The sequence below is a fragment of the Tachysurus vachellii genome, chromosome 3 (genome assembly GCF_030014155.1).
Source record: "Tachysurus vachellii isolate PV-2020 chromosome 3, HZAU_Pvac_v1, whole genome shotgun sequence".
NCBI lineage: Eukaryota > Metazoa > Chordata > Actinopteri > Siluriformes > Bagridae > Tachysurus > Tachysurus vachellii.
The window spans coordinates 13636386-13657772 of NC_083462.1; the positions used below are offsets into that span (position 1 = coordinate 13636386).

The 21387-nt window shown below is 40.1% G+C and overlaps 3 protein-coding genes across 5 annotated transcripts; 2 read left to right on the forward strand and 1 right to left on the reverse strand.

Annotated features, from left to right (window-relative positions):
• The first annotated feature begins 1091 nt into the window (after positions 1–1091).
• On the forward strand, positions 1092–5797 carry si:ch211-232m10.6 (uncharacterized protein LOC572203 homolog). Its single transcript, XM_060864900.1, has 6 exons — positions 1092–1439; positions 3234–3434; positions 3899–3946; positions 4354–4512; positions 5176–5287; positions 5379–5797. The coding sequence occupies exons 1-6, from the start codon at positions 1244–1246 to the stop codon at positions 5782–5784; spliced, it is 1122 nt and encodes a 373-aa protein (XP_060720883.1). The 5' UTR covers positions 1092–1243; the 3' UTR covers positions 5785–5797.
• Positions 5798–6962: 1165 nt separating this feature from the next.
• On the reverse strand, positions 6963–9527 carry tmem238a (transmembrane protein 238a). 3 transcript variants are annotated; one of them, XM_060865842.1, is made up of 3 exons: positions 9379–9527; positions 7375–7716; positions 6963–7257 (listed from the first exon to the last, which is right to left on the reverse strand). In XM_060865842.1, the coding sequence occupies exon 2, from the start codon at positions 7699–7701 to the stop codon at positions 7384–7386; it is 318 nt and encodes a 105-aa protein (XP_060721825.1). In that variant the 5' UTR covers positions 7702–7716; positions 9379–9527; the 3' UTR covers positions 6963–7257; positions 7375–7383. The 3 variants fall into 3 exon arrangements, with proteins under 3 accessions (XP_060721825.1, XP_060721823.1, XP_060721824.1); XM_060865840.1 differs by having other exon boundaries at positions 6963–7716; XM_060865841.1 differs by having other exon boundaries at positions 6963–7716; positions 9385–9516.
• A 1633-nt stretch (positions 9528–11160) lies between these two features.
• ccdc106b (coiled-coil domain containing 106b) lies at positions 11161–19540 on the forward strand. The gene is made up of 7 exons (XM_060865843.1): positions 11161–11368; positions 11740–11799; positions 12529–12627; positions 14962–15153; positions 15235–15381; positions 15488–15697; positions 17438–19540. The coding sequence occupies exons 2-7, from the start codon at positions 11763–11765 to the stop codon at positions 17752–17754; spliced, it is 1002 nt and encodes a 333-aa protein (XP_060721826.1). The 5' UTR covers positions 11161–11368; positions 11740–11762; the 3' UTR covers positions 17755–19540.
• Positions 19541–21387: the final 1847 nt, after the last annotated feature.

The window sequence follows — 21387 nt, forward strand, 5'->3', positions numbered from 1 at the left end:
CAGAAAAGGAACTGAGTTCAGAGTTCACATCATTTTTAAACACCCAGTGACTGTGAGGCTCTAATGAAACTGGTCCAGTAACAACTAACATGTACTACACACTCAGAGTGAGAGAGAGATGGAGAGAGAGAGAGAGAGAGACTGACAGACAGAGGGACGGACAGATGGACGGACAGACAGATGGACGGACGGACAGATGGACGTACGGACGGACGGACGGACGGACGGACGGACGGATAGATAGATAGATAGATAGATAGATAGATAGATAGATAGATAGATAGATAGATAGATAGACACAGACTGTATTTCTAAACAGAAAGTTGCACAAACAGCCACATATCAAAGGTTTTTAGCAGTGCAAAAAAATAGAAGTAACATGTTGTATTGGTTTTGTATGCACAGTTTTGTTTGCACAGTTGTAGTTCCAACAGAAGTAAGGGAAATGAAGTTAAAATTAAATTATTATTAGATTTTTACTTATTTCATTTTTAATTAAATTAAAATAAATATTTAATTTCTTTTTTTGTTTAATTTTTATTCTAAATAAACAGCTCTGTTCAATTGTAATACAGTAGGGGTAGAAAAAGTAAAATACTAAACCAATAATGAGATACTGAGACAATGAGAAAAGCAAAAATAAAAACAAAATAAACTTAAAGATACAATTTACTTCCGGAGCTGCTACACCGGTTATTGGAAAATGTGTGTAACCAGTCTGGGGAAAAAAAAAACTGTAATGTTTACAAATGTAAAAACAAGAGAAAAAAAAACCAAAAAATAAAACAAGAAATAAAAAAGAAAACTTTTTGTCTCAACACATCATCTACATCATACCAATAGTGTGTGTGTGTGTGTGTGTGTGTGTGTGTGTGCGTCATTTTTACAATTTTTATCAGAAGGTTATAGATTAGAGTAGAAATAATATCATGTTTTAAATCAGCACTTATGCCATGCTGATGTATTCCAGCATCCACCTAAGTCACACTTAAGCCTCTTTGTCCTCTTAGCACGTCTCTCTGCTCTGTCACTCTTAAAATCCTCTCTTTCTCTTCTACAGATTTGCTGATCCTTGAAGCTGAGATTATTCTTCTATTTTTACATCTGTACCAAACACAGCACTCCTGCCCTCCTCAAAAGCTCATCACTCATCATCTCATCCATGACACTTTCTCTCTATAACCTTCTTTCCAGACTTCACCTCATTTGAATTTTCTTGCTCTTGCTCGTATCTTGGACCGTCATGCTGAAGCTGGTGTCCAGACGCAGCCGCTCTCTGCTGTCTCTCTGTCTAACCTCTCTGGCCCTGACTCTCTCTGTGCTGGCTTTCTGCACCTCCTACTGGTGTGAGGGGACACACAAAGTGGTAAAACCGCTCTGTTTGTCTCCTGTGAAGATGAAGAACTGTGGACAGAACATCAGCCAGCCTTATACCACCGGTAAGAAGCATGCAAGAAGTCTTTTTCAAACCTATTTCGCTAGATATAAAGGCAAGTTTAGAAATACATTATGAAATCACCCAGCTTTTCTACTTTAGAGCAAACAAATACAAAAACAAATCACAGATATGACACAACAAATGTTTTGTTCGATATATAATCATATAATTTTTTTTTATTTAATTAAATAGTATTTGATTTCCAAATCATGTAAAGGATAAAAAAAATGGGATCATTCAATGTTGAGTAAAACAGATTGAAATGATATTTATGGGGATTTATTCGAATGTTATCACTCGATTGAATGGATGTTATCAGTGGTTAATCGGACCATAGACATGGTCCAGGGGGGGCATGTTGTGGCTACTGGTAGGCTCAGAAGGTTGTTATCAAACTCTCTCGAATAGCAAGGAGCACTAACTCTAACTTCACTAACTCTAACTTCAACACGAACGCATCGTTAAACAATTAATAATTAAGTGTAACAAAGCTCCAGAGGTAGAATGTTGAGAATCTATTATCTATTATGAGGAGGAGGAAACAGACCAACACAGAATCCAAGAATCAAGGTCGGTAAATATAGTGTTTGTTCAGCAACAGGGAAAGAAACCTCATACGCAGTAGCATAAAAAACACAAACAATAAAACTGGGGTCATACACGTCATACACATGGTAAACAATGGGAAAACAAAATGCAAGGGCTCTGTACGCAGGTAAACTGGGAATACTTCACATTACCTATTAGCGTGCACGCTGTTTAAATGTTCTAAGAACCGGGAAATGCGGTTTGACCTGGACGAGTTTAAACCTCTCTGTGGGGTCTAGGATTTGATTTATAATTGAAGTTCTAGCCAACAAATCCGTTACAGAACAGAAATCCAACAGGAATTCACATTTGATGTGAATTCTTGATTTAGCGCTTCACACTTTTGCCTCACATGTATTGCCAGGGTTGCAGGTTCGATTCCTCCCTCTGCCCTGTGTGTGTCTGGAGCTTGCATGTTCTCCACATGCTTATGGAGTTCTCCTCTGGGTTCTCTGGTTTCCTACTTGGTCTAAAGATGTGTTGTAGGTTTGATTGGCATCACAAAATGATCTATAGTGTGTGAAATGTGATAAGGTGTCCCCAGCATTGTGCCCCGAGTCTCCTGGAATAGACTCCAGGTTCCTTGTGGAAGCTTTGAGAAAAGCGGATGGCTAGAATTTCCCCGTACTAAGGAAAGAACAGATTTCAAACAAACCTATAATGAAATCGAAGGAACTGCTTCAATAAACACATCGCTGACAAAAGTATCTGTAAGGAACCACCAGGCATGGGAGGTGTAGGATCCATACACTGTGGTTATCAGAAGGAACCAGAGCAAACAATCCAAAACAGCAGGCAGAATCAAAACCAGAAAAACAAGCAAAAAGACAAATCCAAAACCCAAACAACAAAAACAGGTCATACACATGAGACAAACACAGTAATATGAAGAACAACTGCTCAGCATTATCATAAGCCAGCAACACTTCACGTCTGTCTGTGGCGTGAGTGCGGTTTATTTATGTACCTGAACCCGGACGTGAAACTGGAAGTGAACCGGGAGGCCCGAGAGTTCAGTCTGGTGGTTCTTTTCACTTTTTTGTGATCAGATTTTTTTATGCTTTGTAACATTTAGTGTGTATCACTATGTACTATAAAACTACAGTATGTACAGTAGAAAATGTCCAAATTGGACCAGGTGACATGGAAAGCTAACCCTTTTCCCTCTGTTTCAAGTGTTGTCCCGTTTAACTCCACTCTAACACAGAGAGCCCAACTCCAGACCCCAAAACTCCTGAGACCAATGCGACAGTTTCTCTGAAGCAGAAAGAGGAGCAAGTCCTAATGAAGGCAAAGAAGCTGGCCAATGCAGTACACTATATCTGGGAAACAGGAGAGGACAAATACATGCTTAGATACTTTCACACCGGATTCTGGCTCTCTTGTGAGAAACACCATAGTGGTGAAGGTAAGAGAGTCTGTGTTTTTGATGGTTACCTGTTTCTTCTCCAAGAAGATCAGAATGAATGTCACAAATGGTCCCACGTGACGACACTTCGGCTCTGCGAGTACTGAGCACCGAGTCATGTGTACATCCTCTCTTCTCGTGTGACAGGAAAATATATGTTTAAAAAAGCACATTGCATAAGTCTTGAAAAGGAGCAGAAAAAACTTTATGCCATTTTTTGGAGAATAAAAGTTTATTATCCAGCAAACTAATCTAAAGCATATTTGCTTAAATCTTAAATCTCTTGCCTGGCATTGTACATTCACTTCTTTTGCTAAACTGCAGAGTCACGTGTACGGTACAATGCTCCAGACCTTTTAAGCAATTTTATGATGTTTTTTAATGATACTGAACAAAACGATTTATTAATAAATATTTAAATGGATTCAAAATGAAACCTGGACATAATTTTGTTTCTGTTTCAGGAGAGAAATGTCGAAGTTTCATCGAGCTGACTCCTGAAGAAGCACAAGGTAAACGTGTGTGTGGTGAATATTCCTTGGTTACCATGTTGAGGCCATGCACATGTATACCAACACCTTTACCAAAAAGAGGATTTGGTGTAATGTTTGGGATAAATACAATACTCATACAGCCATACAGTCAAAGTTTTCTTGGAGCCTTCTTTCCATGCCTGTGAGAAGGAGATACTTCACAGTCATGTATGTCACATTAGAGGCCAGGTGTTCCCAAAGGGACCGAGGAACAGTTGGTCTGATGAACAAATCTCTTACCCCTTTTCCACCAGAGCTAGTGCTGGTGCTGGTTCAAAGTTGGTTCCACTGGTGAACCTTCTAAGAACCGGTTTGCCTTTCCATCGGCAAGAGATGGTGTTAATCTTACATGTGATTTTGTTGTTTGGGTTTTTTCATATCTTCAGGGGTTCTTTGGCTCTCCTTGTTTTCTGAGTTCATGTATATCACTCTGCTGGCCATGGGATTTCTTATGATGTGGATGGAGTTGCTGTTTCTTTGCTTGAATAAGGAGATGTATGCACTCAAGATCAATGCCTTTGCTGCCATTTGCACCGTTCTCTCAGGTGAGGTCTTCAGTATAATACCTCGATGGTAGTAACAAAGATCATTTGCATTATAGAGCCAAATATTTGTGGACATCGGACCACCACACCCATATGTGCTTGTTGAACAACCCATTCCAAATTTATTCCCTCTTAATAACCTCCACTCTTCATGTGAAGACTTTCCACTAGATGTTGTTGTGTGTCTGCGTGGATTTGTGTTCATACAGCTACAAGAGCATCAGTGAGATCAGACACTGATGATGTAAGAGTGAGGAGGTCTGGGGTTCAGTCTGTGTTCCAGTTCATCACAAAGGTGTTCAGTGGTGTTAAGTCAGAGTCAGGGCTCAGTGCAGGACACTCGAGTTCTTCACTCCAACCTTCACACACCATGTCTACATGGAGCTCTGTGCTTTGTGTACAGGGATGAGGTCCTGATGGAACACTGTTTGGGAACAGTTTTTTTAGTTTAGGGAAATCATATGGAAAACTAGAGCATACAAAGGAACTCCAAACAATTTCATACTTCAAAATGTTTGGCAATGCTTTAGGGATGAAGAAAATTAAAGTGTGAATATCAGATGGCTTCATACTTTTAGCCATGTAGTGTATAATACTGGGCAATGTTTAATTATTTCCTTTAATTTTCTATTGTAAATTTAGTTAGCATTGTGTCTGTTTCAGGAATGATGGGGATGGTAGCACATATGATGTACACTACAGTATTTCAGCTGACTGTGAGCATCGGTCCTAAAGACTGGAGACCTCAGACCTGGGACTATGGCTGGTCATTTGCGTAAGTCTTAAATGTTTATGTTTAAAACATCTAACTATTATTCTCTGTTCTGTTCGGTGTAAAATTAACACACAGCTACCCTTCCTTACAGACTAGCTTGGATTTCTTTCAGCTGTTGCATGGCTGCGGCTGTCTTCACCCTAAACTCCTACACCAAGACCGTGATTGAGATGAAGCACCGTGCTCGTATTTACCTGGAAGACGCTACCAGCCATGCCCCACCTTATGACGATATAATCATGGCCGGGGCTAGCCGCAGCATCTACTCTATCAACCTTCCTCTTCATCACTGCCAACAAGGGAAGCTGATTGATACCACATGGTCATCTAGAAAGGAGAGACTTCCTAGGTTGATGATGGAAGGAATGAACGCTGAGGGACTGCTGATGCTGGGAAGGTGTGGGACGCAGGGCTGCGAAGACTGCGAGAGAGAAATGGACAAGATTACGAATGTTTTGGAGAAAGACGGCGACGACGAGGAAGATGAAATATGCTGAGATGACATGGGAGGAAGGACGCAAAAGAAAATGTCAATGTCAAAATGCCATGAAAGGCATGGTGGTAAAAAAAAAATCTGTTCCCCAGTCAAATTTCCATGCTTTTTTTTTTATCACTGCATAGTAGTTAAAAAGGCTTCTTTGTTATTCTAAAATATGATCAAATAAATAAAAATCTAAACATTTCCATATGCAGAATTATGTGCGTAAATATGGATGCTTAAAATATAGGGAAAGTTTTCCAACATAAATAAGAAAACCAAGGAATCCGGGAATTCTGTTCTAGAGGAATCCAGACTCGTATTAAATGCTGGAACATTCACATTGAATTAAATGAAGATGGTTTGCAATAAACAATCATTTACTGACCATATTATATGGGAATAGTGCATATAGCTGATACTTTCCATAAGCACATACATGGGTGAAATATCACTTTTACATTTCAGGAATTTTCACAAGAGTCCAAGGAAACCTGAAAACAGCCCAAAAGCATTTATGGTTATTATTATTTTTTTTTTTTTAAATAAATTATCCATTTCTTTGCACATAGTCCTCATAGAGCTTGTATATGTTTCCGCTTATAACCGTGAATAGCCTGGGTTTTTTTTTTAAAGCAAATTACAAGAGAGTAAACAAAATGACACTTAAGCTGTAAGCTGATTAGACCATGAGTCCATTTAATTTAACCAGAAAATGACAGAAATTCTTTATCTGGTGATGATCTGGAACACCCACCTGGAAATAAACACTTCATTTAGACACACAACCTTAGAATGACCTTGGAATGTCTCCATAAAATTGCCCTACGTAGGTTTTATTGTATTGTAGTGTATAAGAACAGGATGGCACAGTGGTGCAGTGCCACTTCACATCTCCTGGGGCAATCCTGAGCTCAGGTTACTGTCCAACAGGAGACTTTGCTCTCTCTGTTCGTGTTCTTTTCATATCTGTGTGGGGTCTTGAGTTCTGCAAACTCCATGAAAATCATTCGATTCGTACCCACTAAAAAGAGGACAAATAAATACCTTTTCAACAAGTAAAATCGATTTAGTTTATCAAGGAAGAAATGCTAGATTTTAACCTAGAATTTGTTGATGACACAAGATCAACACTTGTTTAACAACGAACTCAGACATAGGTTCTAAAAAAATAAATAAAAACACAGCAAAACTGTATATGAAAAGAACTACAGCTTTATTTAAGCCATATTTATACATCCTAACTACAGTCCTGTCCAGAGTTCAGACAAATTAAAGAAGCAGTAGGGCTGAATCCCAGGTAAAAATTGGCTGTGTGTTGAGAGAGGAGCGATCACAGTGATATTGGCCAATGGGTTTGTGGTTGTGGAAGAGGGCAGATGGCACTTTTTTTACTCAATCATATGCAGCATGTAAAGTAACTCGAAATAAACAGCTGAATGATGTACAGTTCATGATCGCATAATCCCAGCTTTATGACGCAACATGAAACCTGCAAGTGATGAAGTGAGGGAGTAAAAGACAGAGAAGACACAAACAAGACAAAGCTCTAAAAAAAAAATAAGTACACTACCACTATGAAGCTAAATTAGGTGCTGAGAATTTCTACCGCTCTGCTTCAGGGCCCCTGGTGGGTGCGGTGGGTGCGCATTTTGCGGCTGAGCCTGCGCGCAATGCGGTCCACTGCATTGCCAATGTGGCCCATCTCCTTGCTCGCAGTCAGGCCTTCGATGTTGCCGCTGTACCACATCACCCAGCCGCCTAGAGACATCAGTACCAGAAGAACTCCTGTGTACACTAACAGGTCGCCGAAGTCTCTGCCTTTCACCTCCAGAGGAACGAAGACTCCTGCCAGCAGCACCAACACTCCCACCAGGTCAAAAATGACCGCGAACGCTAGCGCCACCTTGCAGTGTGCCAGGCCGTTGCAGGTCATACTGACTCGCCAAGTCTATCAAGCAGAAAACACAAGTCATCCTGTCACTGAGAAAGAAAATGCACACGACTACATGGCCTGGGTAAAGCAGAAATAAAAAGTACATAGATAGATACACAATATATAAAAGTATAAAATATAAGACATAGCTTACGTCCTTGAAGAGTTTTTCTTAAATGTCTTGTTACCATTAGTGCTTGCATTTAATGATTAGAGAGGGTTGCCAAATATACCAAAAACGTATGCAAGCACTATGTCAGTCCCTATACTAGCTTAATATATAAACTCAAATAAATAAGTGCATATAGGAGACATTTCCTGATGAATCCATTGTCCACTCATCTGAGATACATATGATCCTGTTTACATTCGTGCTTAATGCTAACGTCTTGTGGTAAAAGGATAAAGAGAAAGTCTTTGTGCAGGGATTCACTCCAAACACATGCTGATACCTAAGATTTCATGAAAATTATCATTCCAGTTTACCTAAAAAAAAACGTTTAGCTGTCTGTAGGCAGGTGCACCATATAACACTGCTGTATTTAAAAATAAAATTGAGCCCAAAGAAAGAAAATCCTGGATTCATCTATGACTTAGTACAAGAGTCTACCAATGTATATTGGCGGTTGTGTGGCGATCTCTAACTCACAACCCTCTTCAACCTTTATCCACTTCGTTATGTGTTTAGCGTTATTATGGGAATTTTTCTTTATCTTTCGCATCTAAATATAAACGTCGTGCTAAAACAGACTGGTATCTGGAGCCATTCACAAATCCCTCTGAAAAGAAAACCAGACCTTTTACATGATGCGATCACCACCATGCTTCACCACGGGTATGGTGTTCTTTTGCTAAGAATCTGTGCTCTTTGGTTTTTGCACAAACCTTTTTTTTTTTAATTCTGCCCAAAACATTTCCAAAAAAATTCTACCTTGACTTTATCAGACTATAAAACATTTTGACACATGGTTTGGGGTGATTTAGTTGGGCTAGTTCAGTCTACCACACTTTGTGCTCTGATACAGGTAACGGATGTTTAGTTGGCGGTTCGTCTTTTTTTTTCCCCATGAGAAAGGGTTTTAATCTATCAAACGTGCCCCATCACCAAAACTTCCCAGATGTTTCTACAGCTCCTTTAAAGTCCTCTCAGATTAAATTTTGTCTTAATACGTTTCAGAAGGACGTCCTTTTCTCTCTAATGTCCCTGTGTGGCTCACCATTTTCTCCCTTTGTGGATTACGGCTTCAGCAACCACATGAAATCCAAATAGCTGTAATGTTCCAGAAACAGATGAACTTTATTCTGAGTTCATCAGAATCACTTCAACAAAGATAACTGTGTAAGATTTACTCATGAGCTTTAGTTTTCTTGTAATTGGTGATTAGTTTATTCACAGCTAGGTGCCCATTTATAGACACTTCTAAAGCACCAAGGTTTGTCTAAGGGTTTCTTTCCCCCCTTTAAATCATTTCTACTCGTTTTCACTTCTATTTTATTGGGTTTTATATTAAATTAAATAATAATAACTAGATTAACATCGTAAACATTGAGCAAAACAATTCCTAAGTTGATGTCTAAGGGCTTGGAGGCGACAGCATGAAGAAACCTGCTTAGTGAATAGAGAGTTAAGCAAGCTCCAAACTTTTAATAAATAAAGAAAGAAATAAATAAACATACTTTTACCCTTTCGAAACTTTAGTGAAATGTTTTGGATAGTTTCCGATTCGGTTTTTTTTTTCCGCGCAGGTTTTTTGAGGCGTGAGATCTTCTTTTCCTCTCGAATCATGTCACTTCCGGTGTTACCTTTGTTTTGAACCCACCTGAATCCCAGGTAGTAAAACTTGGGTGGGTCTAATAATAATAATAATAATAATAATAATAATAATAATAATAATAATAATAATAATAAGCACAATACTATAGAAATATATTAATATGCGCGCACACAAACAAACACACGCACACACTCTCACACAAACACACTCACACACACACACTCTCACATACACACTCACATACACACATTCTCTCTCTCTCTCACACAGTGGACTCTTACAAATACCTGGGTGTTCATCTGAACAGCAAACTGAACTGAACAGACAACACAGATGCAATCTATAAGAAAGGGCAGAGCAGACTCTTTCTGCTGAGGAGACTAAGGTCTTTTGGAGTGCAGGGAGAGCTACTGAAGATCTTTGTTGACTCTGTGGTGGCCTCAGCCATATTCTATGGTGTGGTCTGCTGGTGCAGCAGCATCTCTACTGCAGAGAGGAAGAGACTGGACAAACTGATCAGGAAGGCCAGCTCAGTCCTGGGGATTCCTCTGGACACTGTACAGGAGGTGGGAGAAAGGAGGATGGTAGCAAAACTATCATCATTGCTGGAGAACGGCTCTCACCCCCTGTATGAAACGGTTTCAGCTCTGAGCAGCTCCTTCAGTGACAGACTGTTACATCCTAAGTGTCTGAAGAAGCGATACAGACGCTCTTTTCTCCCTGCTGCTATTAGACTGTACAATCAATGCTGCTCCCAGTGAACTAGTCACCATAATACACACTGTTATTACTGTTTTTAACTGCAATAATAAACAATAACAAAGTAACAAAGTATTTTAAACATGTGCAATAACAGAAATTTTGAAAAGCGTGCAATATTATCTATGTGCAATATGTCTGCTAGTGTAACTATTTACTCGTGGTCTCTTTTTATACATTGTGTTGTGTATATACTGTATATTATATTATGTCTCTATTCTTTTTATATATTTGCATTTCTTTCTTTTTGCTGCTGTAACAGAGAAATTTCCCCATTGTGGGATGAATAAAGGTTTATCTTATCTCACTAACATACACACACACACACACTCTCTCTCACACTGACATACACACATACTCTCTCTCACACTCACATACACACACACACAATCTCTCACTCACGCACACACACACTCTCTCGCACACACACTCACATGCACACACTTAGACATACACATGCACACACTTACTCTCTCTCTCTCTCTCTCACACACACACACACTCACACAAACATAAACAAATAAACTTATTAAGGTTACTCTTCCATGTCTTACTTTTCAGACTGAACCTTAAGAGGACCAAGCACCAAGATGTGAAAAGTATTAAATTACATTTTATAGCACGTTTGGAAAAAGGGAATTTTTTGGAATATATATATATATATATATATATGAATATATTTATCTATTTATTTTTTCATTATTATAATTTCCTTATGATATCCATACACTACAGAGTGTATAAATATCTATATAGCAGGTTTTTTGGGCAAAATGATACATTGAGTGCTTTATAAAAATAAAATAAAAAATTATAGCCTAGTAATTTCTGGCTATTGTTTATTTAGGATATGAAATAATTCCCTTAAAACTAACACATCCGAGTCAGTAGTGCGCATGACCGGAAGTCTGTTCGGGTGAGGGCGGGGCTTTTCTTCTTTGATTGTTGACTTTTGTGAGAAGTAAAATATAAAAAATAATTCACAAACAAAACAACCCAAAAATTAAAGAGTAGAGATTAAATATTTTAGACTGTTTGTAATCAACAAAAACGAATAACAACAGCAAAATATTGGATTTATTCAACGCCGCTAGCGTTTATACTTGCAAACAAAGTTGAACAAAGTTAAAATCGTGAGTAAACCGTGAAAAATGGACTTTTTCCCTTATATATTCATAAATATTTATTGTTTGTAAATGATGCAAGTAGCGTGAAACGTGTTTTTATACGATTATGAACAGCGCACGTGCGCTCCTCCTGCTAGCCAGTCAATTAGCTTAGCATAGCTTAGCTTGGTTAAGTTATGGATCTTTAAGGATGTTTGTCTGGTTAGTTAACTTGGTTAGTTTGTAGATTTAGTTCTAGGTTAAAACAAGCTGTTTGGTAAATGTCTTAGTTAAAAATACTCCGTTTTTTATGATATCTGACCTGATTTCTCTGTGTGTGTGTATATATATATATATATATTGTGTGTGTGTGTGTGTGTGTGTGTGTGTGTGTTAAGCGGCTCCATGTCGGACTGCAATAATGACTGAACCACAAAGAAGTGCGAGGAACTCAACAGGTAACTGTTACTGCTTTGGTGCCTCGCGATTGGACTGTACACGTCATTTCCGGTTTTATTTATTTGTGTATTTCATATTTACTTACACTGTATAGCCAAAAGTTTAGTAAGAAGAGAAAGATTTGTACACTCCTGACCATCAGACACATCTGTGGTTCTGTCCCTACGCAGTTTAAAGCATGGAATTGTCTAAAATGTCTTCCTTTGTTGTAACATTTTAATTCCCCTTCACTGGAGACCTGAACCTGACCTGAAGACAGAAAGACAGTGCAAGGACAAAAGACAGAAAGACAGTGCGGGACAAAAGACTGTGCAGGACAAAAGACAGTGCAGGACAAGACAGTGCAGACAAACAATTATAAGACAATACACAAAAGACAGTAACCAGAAACGGTGTAAATACTGTATGTTCAAACAATGTCCAGAAATACTACTGATCTCACTGTGTGTGTCTGATCTCACTGATGATCTTGTAGCTGAATGAACACAAATCCACACAGACACACAACAACATCTAGTAGAAAGACATCACAGATGAGGAGTTGAGTGAATTATAACAACATAGAGGTGTTTTCAAACTTTTGGCCATATGGTGTACAACCGTAACAACCATATACTCTTAAGTTAATCTTAATTACTTTGTTAGGAACATGGGATGTGATGTCAGCAGCAAAGCTTACTGCTTCTTTGGTGATGTAATGTTCTCACTTGTGTCTACTTTCTTGGCAGATTTGAAAAATGAGGATGGATATGAAATCTCTATTCCCTTTGAAGAAACTAATGCAGACCAGACTGGTTTCTACAACGAGAATGACCACATGTTTGACGGTAAAGTATTTAAGTCATGTAAGAGAAGATGTATATAAAATGTGGTTAGCTAACTGTTATGCTGCCACTGTCGTCAGTCAGACCCCAGAGTTCTGTCCGTGATCATATACCGGTAAGAGGGAAGTCCTTGCTTTGTAGTGCTGCTCACACTGGTGTAGAAAAACCCTGAACATACGAGTAAAGAGCAGGTTAAAGACTGAACACAAGATCCTCTAACTGACTGAAGGTGGACTACACATTGTCTTATAAACATGTCCAGCTTAAGATACTTGTAATTAGTATTGAAACTTGGCTTAGATAACGGAATCTATATATTTAGACACTCATAAGTAGTATTTTTAACACTGGCCTCCGCTTCATCATTCACCCTGTAGGTCTGGAAGTAAGCAGTAGTCCAATTTGGTGCTTTTTCTGCTCTAAGACATGCTGATTAAGTAGCAGGTAACTCCTGGCATTCCAGGTGTGATATTTGTGCATCATTTATGGAATATAGTGTGGAATAGGTTATTGCATATACGATGGGAAAAAAGGTTATCTATGGGGAGGTGGTAGCTTAGTGGTTAAGGTGTTGGACTACTGAGTTCTCTATTTTTTTCTCTGCTAGAATACACTGATCAGGGTCCGTGAACAAGAAAATAAACTCGCATCAGTTTGACTACAGCTGAAGTGAACAAGCACCAAAGACGATGCAGTACTCGCTCACATTTTAGCTCTTACACTTCCATCGTTAAATGGCTGAAATGAGGTCTGTGTTTAACACAAGCTTAAAATATTTAGATGGGTTTTTTCTGCAACATGAAATACATGAGCGTACCACTGCATACATCAGATTCATTCAGCCTACAACAAGAGCACCGTGGCTCCTTATCAGGGATCAATGATTTATGTAAAGATTGAAACATTGGGTTTGGTGTAGCTTATTCATTCATTCATCTTCTACCGCTTATCCGAACTACCTCGGGTCACGGGGAGCCTGTGCCTATCTCAGGCGTCATCGGGCATCAAGGCAGGATACACCCTGGACGGAGTGCCAACCCATCACAGGGCACACACACACACACTCTCATTCACTCACGCAATCACACACTATGGACAATTTACCAGAGATACCAATCAACCTACCATGCATGTCTTTGGACCGGGGGAGGAAACCGGAGTACCCAGAGGAAACCCCCGAGGCACGGGGAGAACATGCAAACTCCACACACACAAGGTGGAGGCGGGACTCGAACCCCGAGGTGTGGAGGTGTGAGGCGAACGTGCTAACCACTAAGCCACCGTGCCCCCCGGTGTAGCTTATATATATATTTATTTATTTATTTCTCCTAACTTCTGGCTGTATTTAGGTTTGTAATCTCAGAAAAGTTGTGCTGATTCGATCTTGACCAACAAAGCATGTAAGCATTTTTCACAGATACTAAAAGCCAATGGAAAAAAATTAACTTTCAGTTTTTTGTTGAGGGAAACGTCTGGGTTTATTTACAAAAATATGTCACCCCTACAGCCCTGCGATGGGTTGGCACTCCGTCCAGGGTGTATCCTGCCTTGATGCCCGATGACAGGCTCCCCGTGACCCGAGATAGTTCGGATAAGCGGTAGAAAATGAATGAATGAATGAATGTCACCCCTACAGCTTTCTATCAAATGCATATAAAATCTTACACTGAGGGAATCCTTAAAAATATTAAATATTCTTGTTTGCCGTAACCCGAACGACCCTGTCAATTTAGGACCGACTCAATTTTTTTTATTTTTTTTTGCTTTAAGTCCGACCGACTTGCCGGTTGTAAATTTGTGTTAAGACCGACCAATTTTTTTTTTTTACTCTTCAAACAACTAATACAAATTCTATTGTTCGAAAATCTATTGCACGAATCGATTGGAACAACAAACACAAGTTTCGAAAACGAAAACAGGAAATTGATTTTAACGGCCTTCTCTCGGAGCGCGTCCAGGTTTTTTTTTTTGGAACGCGTCACACACGCATAACAGCAAATAATACTTCTGCACAATGTTTCTCTTTTTACAACAGAAATGTGAATGGTGTGTTCGATCGAAGGCACGGGTTGAAGACCCAGTCAGTGTCGTCACGATATGCTAATTTGTTTAAATTCATACCTACGTAATCACCATCACCAAAATTGTACTTTTTTTCTTTTTTTTACACTGAAACTTGAAAAAAAAAATATAGACCTACCTACCGACCCCTTTTTTTTTTTTTTTACTGTTACTGCAAACCAAAATATTTTTAAGGATGGCCTGAGTTAAATTGTTTTTCTATTTCTATTTTAAAGACACTAGTCCTTACATGAAGTCCTTGCTTGCTTTGAACAGAAACCGTATCAGGACAAACCGCTCCCTGCAACCCATACCTGCTGATTTCTAACCTTCGTGCCCAGCTGCAGATCTCTCTGGAGAAGAACTCATGGCTACAGAAACGAATAGAGGACCTGGAAGAGGAAAGAGACTTCCTGCGCTGCCAGCTTGACCGCTTCATTTTCACCACTAAGAGTCAGGAGAGGAACGGTGAGGACTGGAGAGAGATGACATGAGAATCACCATCAGTAATATTTCATCAGAAATAAGGTGAATTTCCTTTCATTTCAGAGCTTCAGCCTGAGGTTTCCCAACAACCCGTATCCCAGAAGACCGTCCTACGCAGGGCTGCTACTCCGTCTACACGGCCCATGATGACTCGCTCTGGACAAGCGCGCAGCCAGACCCTAAAGCGGAAAAAGAAAAACAGTGTCCAAGGTTGGTTGCTGACTTGAAGTTTTGATGGAATTTTATTTTATTTTTTTTTCCCTGCTCATTGGACAGATTGTGTATGTTTCTACCCATTAATTTTTTATTTCTTAAGATGAGGATGAGGAGGAAGTGATAGAGGAAGAAGAGTATATAGAGGAGGATGGCTACCTCGAAGAGGAGGAGGTCATTTCCAATGACGATGATGACTCGGACAGCAAAAGCTGCAAGAGAAGCCGGACTAAAAGCAGATCGAAAGCCGGGCCGACACGAGTGAAAAGAACCCGAGTGTTTCGCATTGCACGTGGGATGGAGAGACAAAGAGGTGAGGAGGAGCAGCGTCACGTTCATCTAAACTTACTGCAAGTCCGGGAAAGGAGAACACAGTGATACCAATGCAGCAAAAGTTTGAGAGGCAGATGGGGTAATGAGGGATGGAAGGAGGAGTAAAGAGTGGTAGGGACAGAGAGAGAGAGAGTAAGTGGTAGGGAAAGAGAAAGTGGTAGAGGCAGAGAGAGAGGGACAGAGAGAGAGAGGTAGGGACAGACAGAGAGAGAGAGGTAGGGACAGAGAAAGAAAGAGAGGGGTAGGGACAGAGAGAGAGAGAGGGGTAGGGACAGAGAGAAAGAGAGAGAGATAGGGACAGAAAGAGAGAGAGGTAGGGACAGAGAGAGAGTAAGAGAGGTAGGGACAGAGAGAGAGAAAGAGAGGTAGGGACAGAAAGAGAGGTAGGGACAGAAAGAGAGGTAGGGACAGAGAAAGAGAGAGAGATAGGGTAGAGAGAGAGAGAGAGAGGTATGGACAGAGAGAGTGGTAGGGACAGCGAGAGAGAGAGAGAGAGAGAAAGAGAGAGAGAAAGGTAGGGACAGAGAGAGATAGGGACAGAGAGAGGTAGGGACAGAGAGATAGGGACAGAGAGAGAGAAAGAGAGGTAGGGACAGAGAGAGAGAAAGAGAGGTAGGGACAGAGAGAGAGAAAGAGAGGTAGGGACAGAGAAAGAGAGAGAGATAGGGTAGGGACAGAGAGAGAGAGAGAGAGAGAGAGAGGTAGGGACAGAGAGAGAGATAGGGACAGAGAGATAGGGACAGAGAGAGAAAGAGAGGTAGGGACAGAGAGAGAGAGAGAGGTAGGGACAGAGAAAGAGAGAGAGCTAGGGACAAAGAGAGAAAGTGGTAGGGACAGAGAGAGAGCGAGGGACAGAGAGAGAGAGAGAGTGGTAGGGACAGAGAGAGAGAGTGGTAGGGACAGAGAGAGAGAGAGAGTGGTAGGGACAGAGAGAGAGAGAGTGGTAGGGACAGAGAGAGAGAGAGAGGTAGGGACAGAGAGAGAGAGAGCGAGGGACAGAGAGAGAGAGGTAGGGACAGAGAAAGAGAGAGTGGTAGGGACAGAGAAAGAGAGGGAGTGGTAGACAGAGAGGGCAGTTGAGGAGAGAGAGAGGGTTAAGGACTGTGAGGGGTAAGGAGGGAAGAGAGGGGTAAGGACAGAAGGGAGTAAGGTGGAAACACGGGAGTAAGGATGGGGTTTAAAGACGGGGGGGAAAAGATGGAAACGAAAGGACAGAGAAAGTCAGGGGTAGAAAGGAAAAGAGTGGAAGTGAGGGAGAAAGGGATGTTGAGGGGGAGAGAGGGATAGGGAGAGATGGATAGAGAGAAAGAGTGCACAGTAAGTAAATAACTGTTAATATTACAGGGTTTGATGCTAATTCCTGACAGGGTTTGATGCTAATTCCAAACTCTAAACGTCTGAAACAATTTATCATCAGCTGCATCTCAAATGGCCCACTAACTAACACCACATGACGCCTGGTAGCTCCGCCCCTCTTCCAGTATCTGAGTGTAGGAAGTGTCCAACATTCCACACTTCATTTTATCAGTTGTTCATGCGACTCATCCGGATACTTAAAATGCTCTTCTTCAGTTTGTTGGAGTTTTCACACCTTTCGTTGTTTATACTATAGAATGTAGAAAACTGCATAAGTATGTGAAGTTGGGACGAAACCTTATAAGGGTTTTAAATATAGTGATTATGTGATGATGATGATGATGATGATGATGTGTCTTTTCAGTGAAAGACCCTGCTGGAGTTCTGTTCCGCTACAAGAAGATTCTGGTGACGTACCAGAAGCTGAAGAGCATGTCCAGAGCTTTCCAGGTCCACGGGGTCGACCGCAACACCGTAGCCTCCACCACTCCCATCGCCGAGCTGCTCCTGGTCGCTCCGGAGAAAGTGGAAGAAGTCGGAGAGTTCGATTCCGCCAAGGAGAAGCTTCTAGACTACGCCCGGCGCTGCTACAAGGCCCTTGACGAGACCGCTCACGCCAAGGTGCAGGCCTTGAAGAAAAACAACCTCCTGCTGCCCATCTCTTATAGATTCAGGAACTGATGCACTAAATAAAAAACGCTGCAAATGAAAGGAGGGATGAAGGTCGCTGATTAAGTCTCGCAGCATCGACGCAAAGAACTGCACTGGGTTTATTTTTTTTTCTACCTCAGCTTTTGGTTATCATTTAGACTGCAAAACATTCCCAAACAGTCCAGTAGCATCGCTGGGGTTGTAATAAAGGTCACTCTTGTTTTTAGTGCTCGGGGGAACCGAAGTCTTGGACTGAGCTCAGATATCCGAGTAAGAAGAAGGGAGGGAGAGATAAGCAGAAAAGGAACAAAGGGACAGACCGACTGAATCTAAGCCTTCAGTTTGAGACGTAACCTCCTGACGAAAATCACTGTATTTAAAGACTCTGTATATATTTTTGTACTCATTTGGGTTTAAAAAAAAAAAAACATTCTGTTTTGGTTAACACTGTAACGTAGCTTCCTTAATTATGTGAACGCTCCTGATTTCCGATTATGTAAGAGATCGAACCGTGCTCTTGTCCTGAGTTTGAAGGCATGTCAAGGAGAAGATCTGCAGACTTCATTACCAGCGTAATGAGATTTATTTGAAGAACCGACAGTTTTGTCTTGTGGGGCTTGTTTAACCTTCAGATGGTCAGAAGTATTTTTGCTAAAACTATATACATGTGTATATATATTATTTTTTTTATACCGTAACACATCTTCAGTAGTATTGTACAGTCTTACACACATTCCTGATTATGTAGAGCTAAGACCAAAGATGGTGTCGTGTTGTGTAGTTGTGTAGTGATCCTCAGGGATGGAGCTCACGCAGTCTGATCACTAAAACTGTAACTCTTCATTCTCTGCCTTCTGATATGACTTTAAGTCTTTAATACACTGTTCCAATCCCGAGTCACTGACCTCCTTAATGCCTGTGATTAAAGGACGAGCGTTTGGCTCCGTGATCCTTTTTTTTTTTTCTTTTTTTTTTTTTCAGTTAAGTATCATTTTGTAATTCAGAGAGAATCTGTATGTTTCTCTGTTTGTCTTTTTTTTTCCCTCCCCATTTCTCTAGAGGAGAATAAACCGTATGTTCATTTCAGATACGAATTTACTTCTTAGGAAATATCACGTTTTGTATAACATCATCACACGAGTCTGCCATCACAGCACTATGATGTAATCAGTGTCAGGTTTCTTTACGCTACAGCGTGGGAGATTTATTGTTTGTGTATTAAATTCAGCCGCGTGCGCACTTTGTCTCCCGCGACCTTGACGGGCTTCGATCCCATCGGTAGTCCACAGTGTAGACACGCCCACTTCTAGCTCGCTGTGATTAACATTTGCGGCTGATTATCTGCGTCTTAATCTTTTCTGATATGCGATAGGATCACGAAGAATCATACGTGAGTTTGCTGAGTCGATCAGGACCAACACTTTATATCTGAGCCACGCGATCACATTACATCAGTGGGGAAAAGAGAGGAGCGGATAGAGGCACGGGTCATTAACAATGATTGGATCCACACTTTAAAAAAAGAAATCATGGCGACACGGTGGATAAATGTATGGGAATAAAAAACTGCGTGTGGTTCAGTGCATGAATCAAATGTCAGCATTCGTATAAAATGACTTGAAGGAAACTGATCAGAGACTCAATCAGAAAGGAGAGTTATTCATCTTCATTTCAACAGACAGCACACACACACCTCTCCTGTTCTCTCTCTCTCTCTGTGTGTGTGTCTGTCTCTGTGTGTATCTCTCTTTCGCTGTCTGTCTCTCTCTCTCTGTGTGTCTCTCTCTCTGTCTTTCTGTGTCTCTGTATATCTGTGTGTGTGTCTCTCTCTCACTTACTCACTCTCTGTTATTATAAGATAAGATATTCCTTTATTCGTTCCACAATGGGGAAATTCCTCTATATAAAATCATGTTGAGTCCATAGTGTTAGTTGAACGTGGTAACATTGTTCACCTCTACGATATTATGATCTAAAAAAAAATTTAAATCTAATAAATGCCTGAGTAGGAATTGAAGAACCAAAATGTTTTTTTTTTTTGCAGTGATGCCAACTTATTTATGTCTTTAATATATGTATGTGTGTGTGTATGTATGTATGTATATATATATATATATATACACACATATATTTCTCTCTAGAGAAAAGCTTTTTAACGAATCCCCTCTTTTTTCCTAATAAGAAGGGATATAAAGAACATTAGTCTAAATGTTCTCGAGGAAACAATTAGAAACAAAAAGACTTGCGTTCTTTTTTAATTTGGTTCTTGTTACATCCTGACGCAGAACCATTGAAGACTGGGTCATGAACCCGTTTGTCTTAGAGATGAACAGACGTCTCTGATGCTTCAGTAATTCACAACGTCGACTCCTTCAGCAGTAAATAAACTCAATTTAATTTGGTTTTATTTGTATAGTGTGTTTAACATTGGTCTCAAAGCATCTTTACAGAACATAAGTAATATAGTACAAAAAGTTCAAGATTAATATTAGACTTATGTTTAAATGTGTGTGTATTTATCCCTAATAAACAAGTGTGAGGTGACTGTGGTGAGGAAAAACTCCCTTAGATGGAAGAGGAAGAAACCTTGAGAGGAACCAGACTCAAAAGTGAACCTCATCCTCATTTGGGTGACACTGGAGGGTGTGATTATAAACTGTTATAAACACCAGAGAGTGTTATTATGAATTATGTCCTTTATACAGTCTGATAATTGTGTATTGATGAGGAGGTTGTTGTCTTCATACACCACATGGAGTTTGCATCTTCTCTTCGAATGTCTGAAATCTTCATGAAGCAGAACAACTGGAGCTTCCACATCTCTTGATCCTCACAGGGTTGGTCTCATCTCACTGAAGGTCTGAAATCTTCATGAAGTAGAACACCACCTTTAGTAAACTTGTATATTGATATTCTGTGAACTTCCAGAAGTCCTGAGATTTGTGATTTTAGAGAGAACGTGAAGGATTGTAGCATGTTAAGAGCTAAACCTTTTAGAGCCTTGTATGTAAGTAGCAGCAGTTTGTTATCAATTCTAATCTTAACAGGTTGCTAGTGTAGAGATAAAAATGGAATTGTGCGATAATATTTTTTTTCAACCTGGTAAGAATTCAGACAGCGGCATTTTGGGCTAACTGTAGCCTGTTTGTTGAAAGTGCCTTGAAATAATCTCTAGGGCTTTTCAGCTAAGCTAGAGGAAGATTTCACACAGGTAGCAGCACTACCACGTGTCCGGGGTGATGCCGTACAGCGTACCTGCTAATCGCTTAGCAACAGAGACGCTACTGTACGCGTCTCTACGTGGGAAAAGGAATTATTATTAAAAGTCATGACGTTTGCTATTCTGTGTTATCTTGTCTTTGTGTTCCTCAGGAAGCTTAATACAGCTGAGGAGGATTTAAGCATTTTTTTTTTCCCTCAGCACGAGACACCGTTACGTTGATGATTATATAAAATGTCAGATTATGTAGGGCCTGGATTAATTGTTAATCCTCAGAATAATGTGAAACCTCAGACAAGATAACCCAGGATTCCCTTAACTGAGTTTATAATCCCTCATTTATAGTGATCCCTGAATTATTTCACCTCGTTTTGAATCTTTTACACTATTGCAAACGTTTTATAAACACTAATTTTCTTCATATTGGATGAATCACCCGTACT

Bases quoted from the DNA above. Each gene is read 5' to 3' on its own strand.
- si:ch211-232m10.6 (XM_060864900.1), top strand. From the start codon at position 1,244: ATGCTGAAGCTGGTGTCCAGACGCAGCCGCTCTCTGCTGTCTCTCTGT. The intron at 3,435-3,898 runs GTAAGAGAGTCT...TTTCTGTTTCAG, and splicing joins GAAACACCATAGTGGTGAAG to GAGAGAAATGTCGAAGTTTC. The intron at 5,288-5,378 runs GTAAGTCTTAAA...CCTTCCTTACAG, and splicing joins GACTATGGCTGGTCATTTGC to ACTAGCTTGGATTTCTTTCA.
- ccdc106b (XM_060865843.1), top strand. From the start codon at position 11,763: ATGACTGAACCACAAAGAAGTGCGAGGAACTCAACAG. The intron at 12,628-14,961 runs GTAAAGTATTTA...TGCTTTGAACAG, and splicing joins GAATGACCACATGTTTGACG to AAACCGTATCAGGACAAACC. The intron at 15,382-15,487 runs GTTGGTTGCTGA...TTATTTCTTAAG, and splicing joins AAAGAAAAACAGTGTCCAAG to ATGAGGATGAGGAGGAAGTG.
- tmem238a (XM_060865842.1), bottom strand. From the start codon at position 7,701: ATGACCTGCAACGGCCTGGCACACTGCAAGGTGGCGCTAGCGTTCGCG.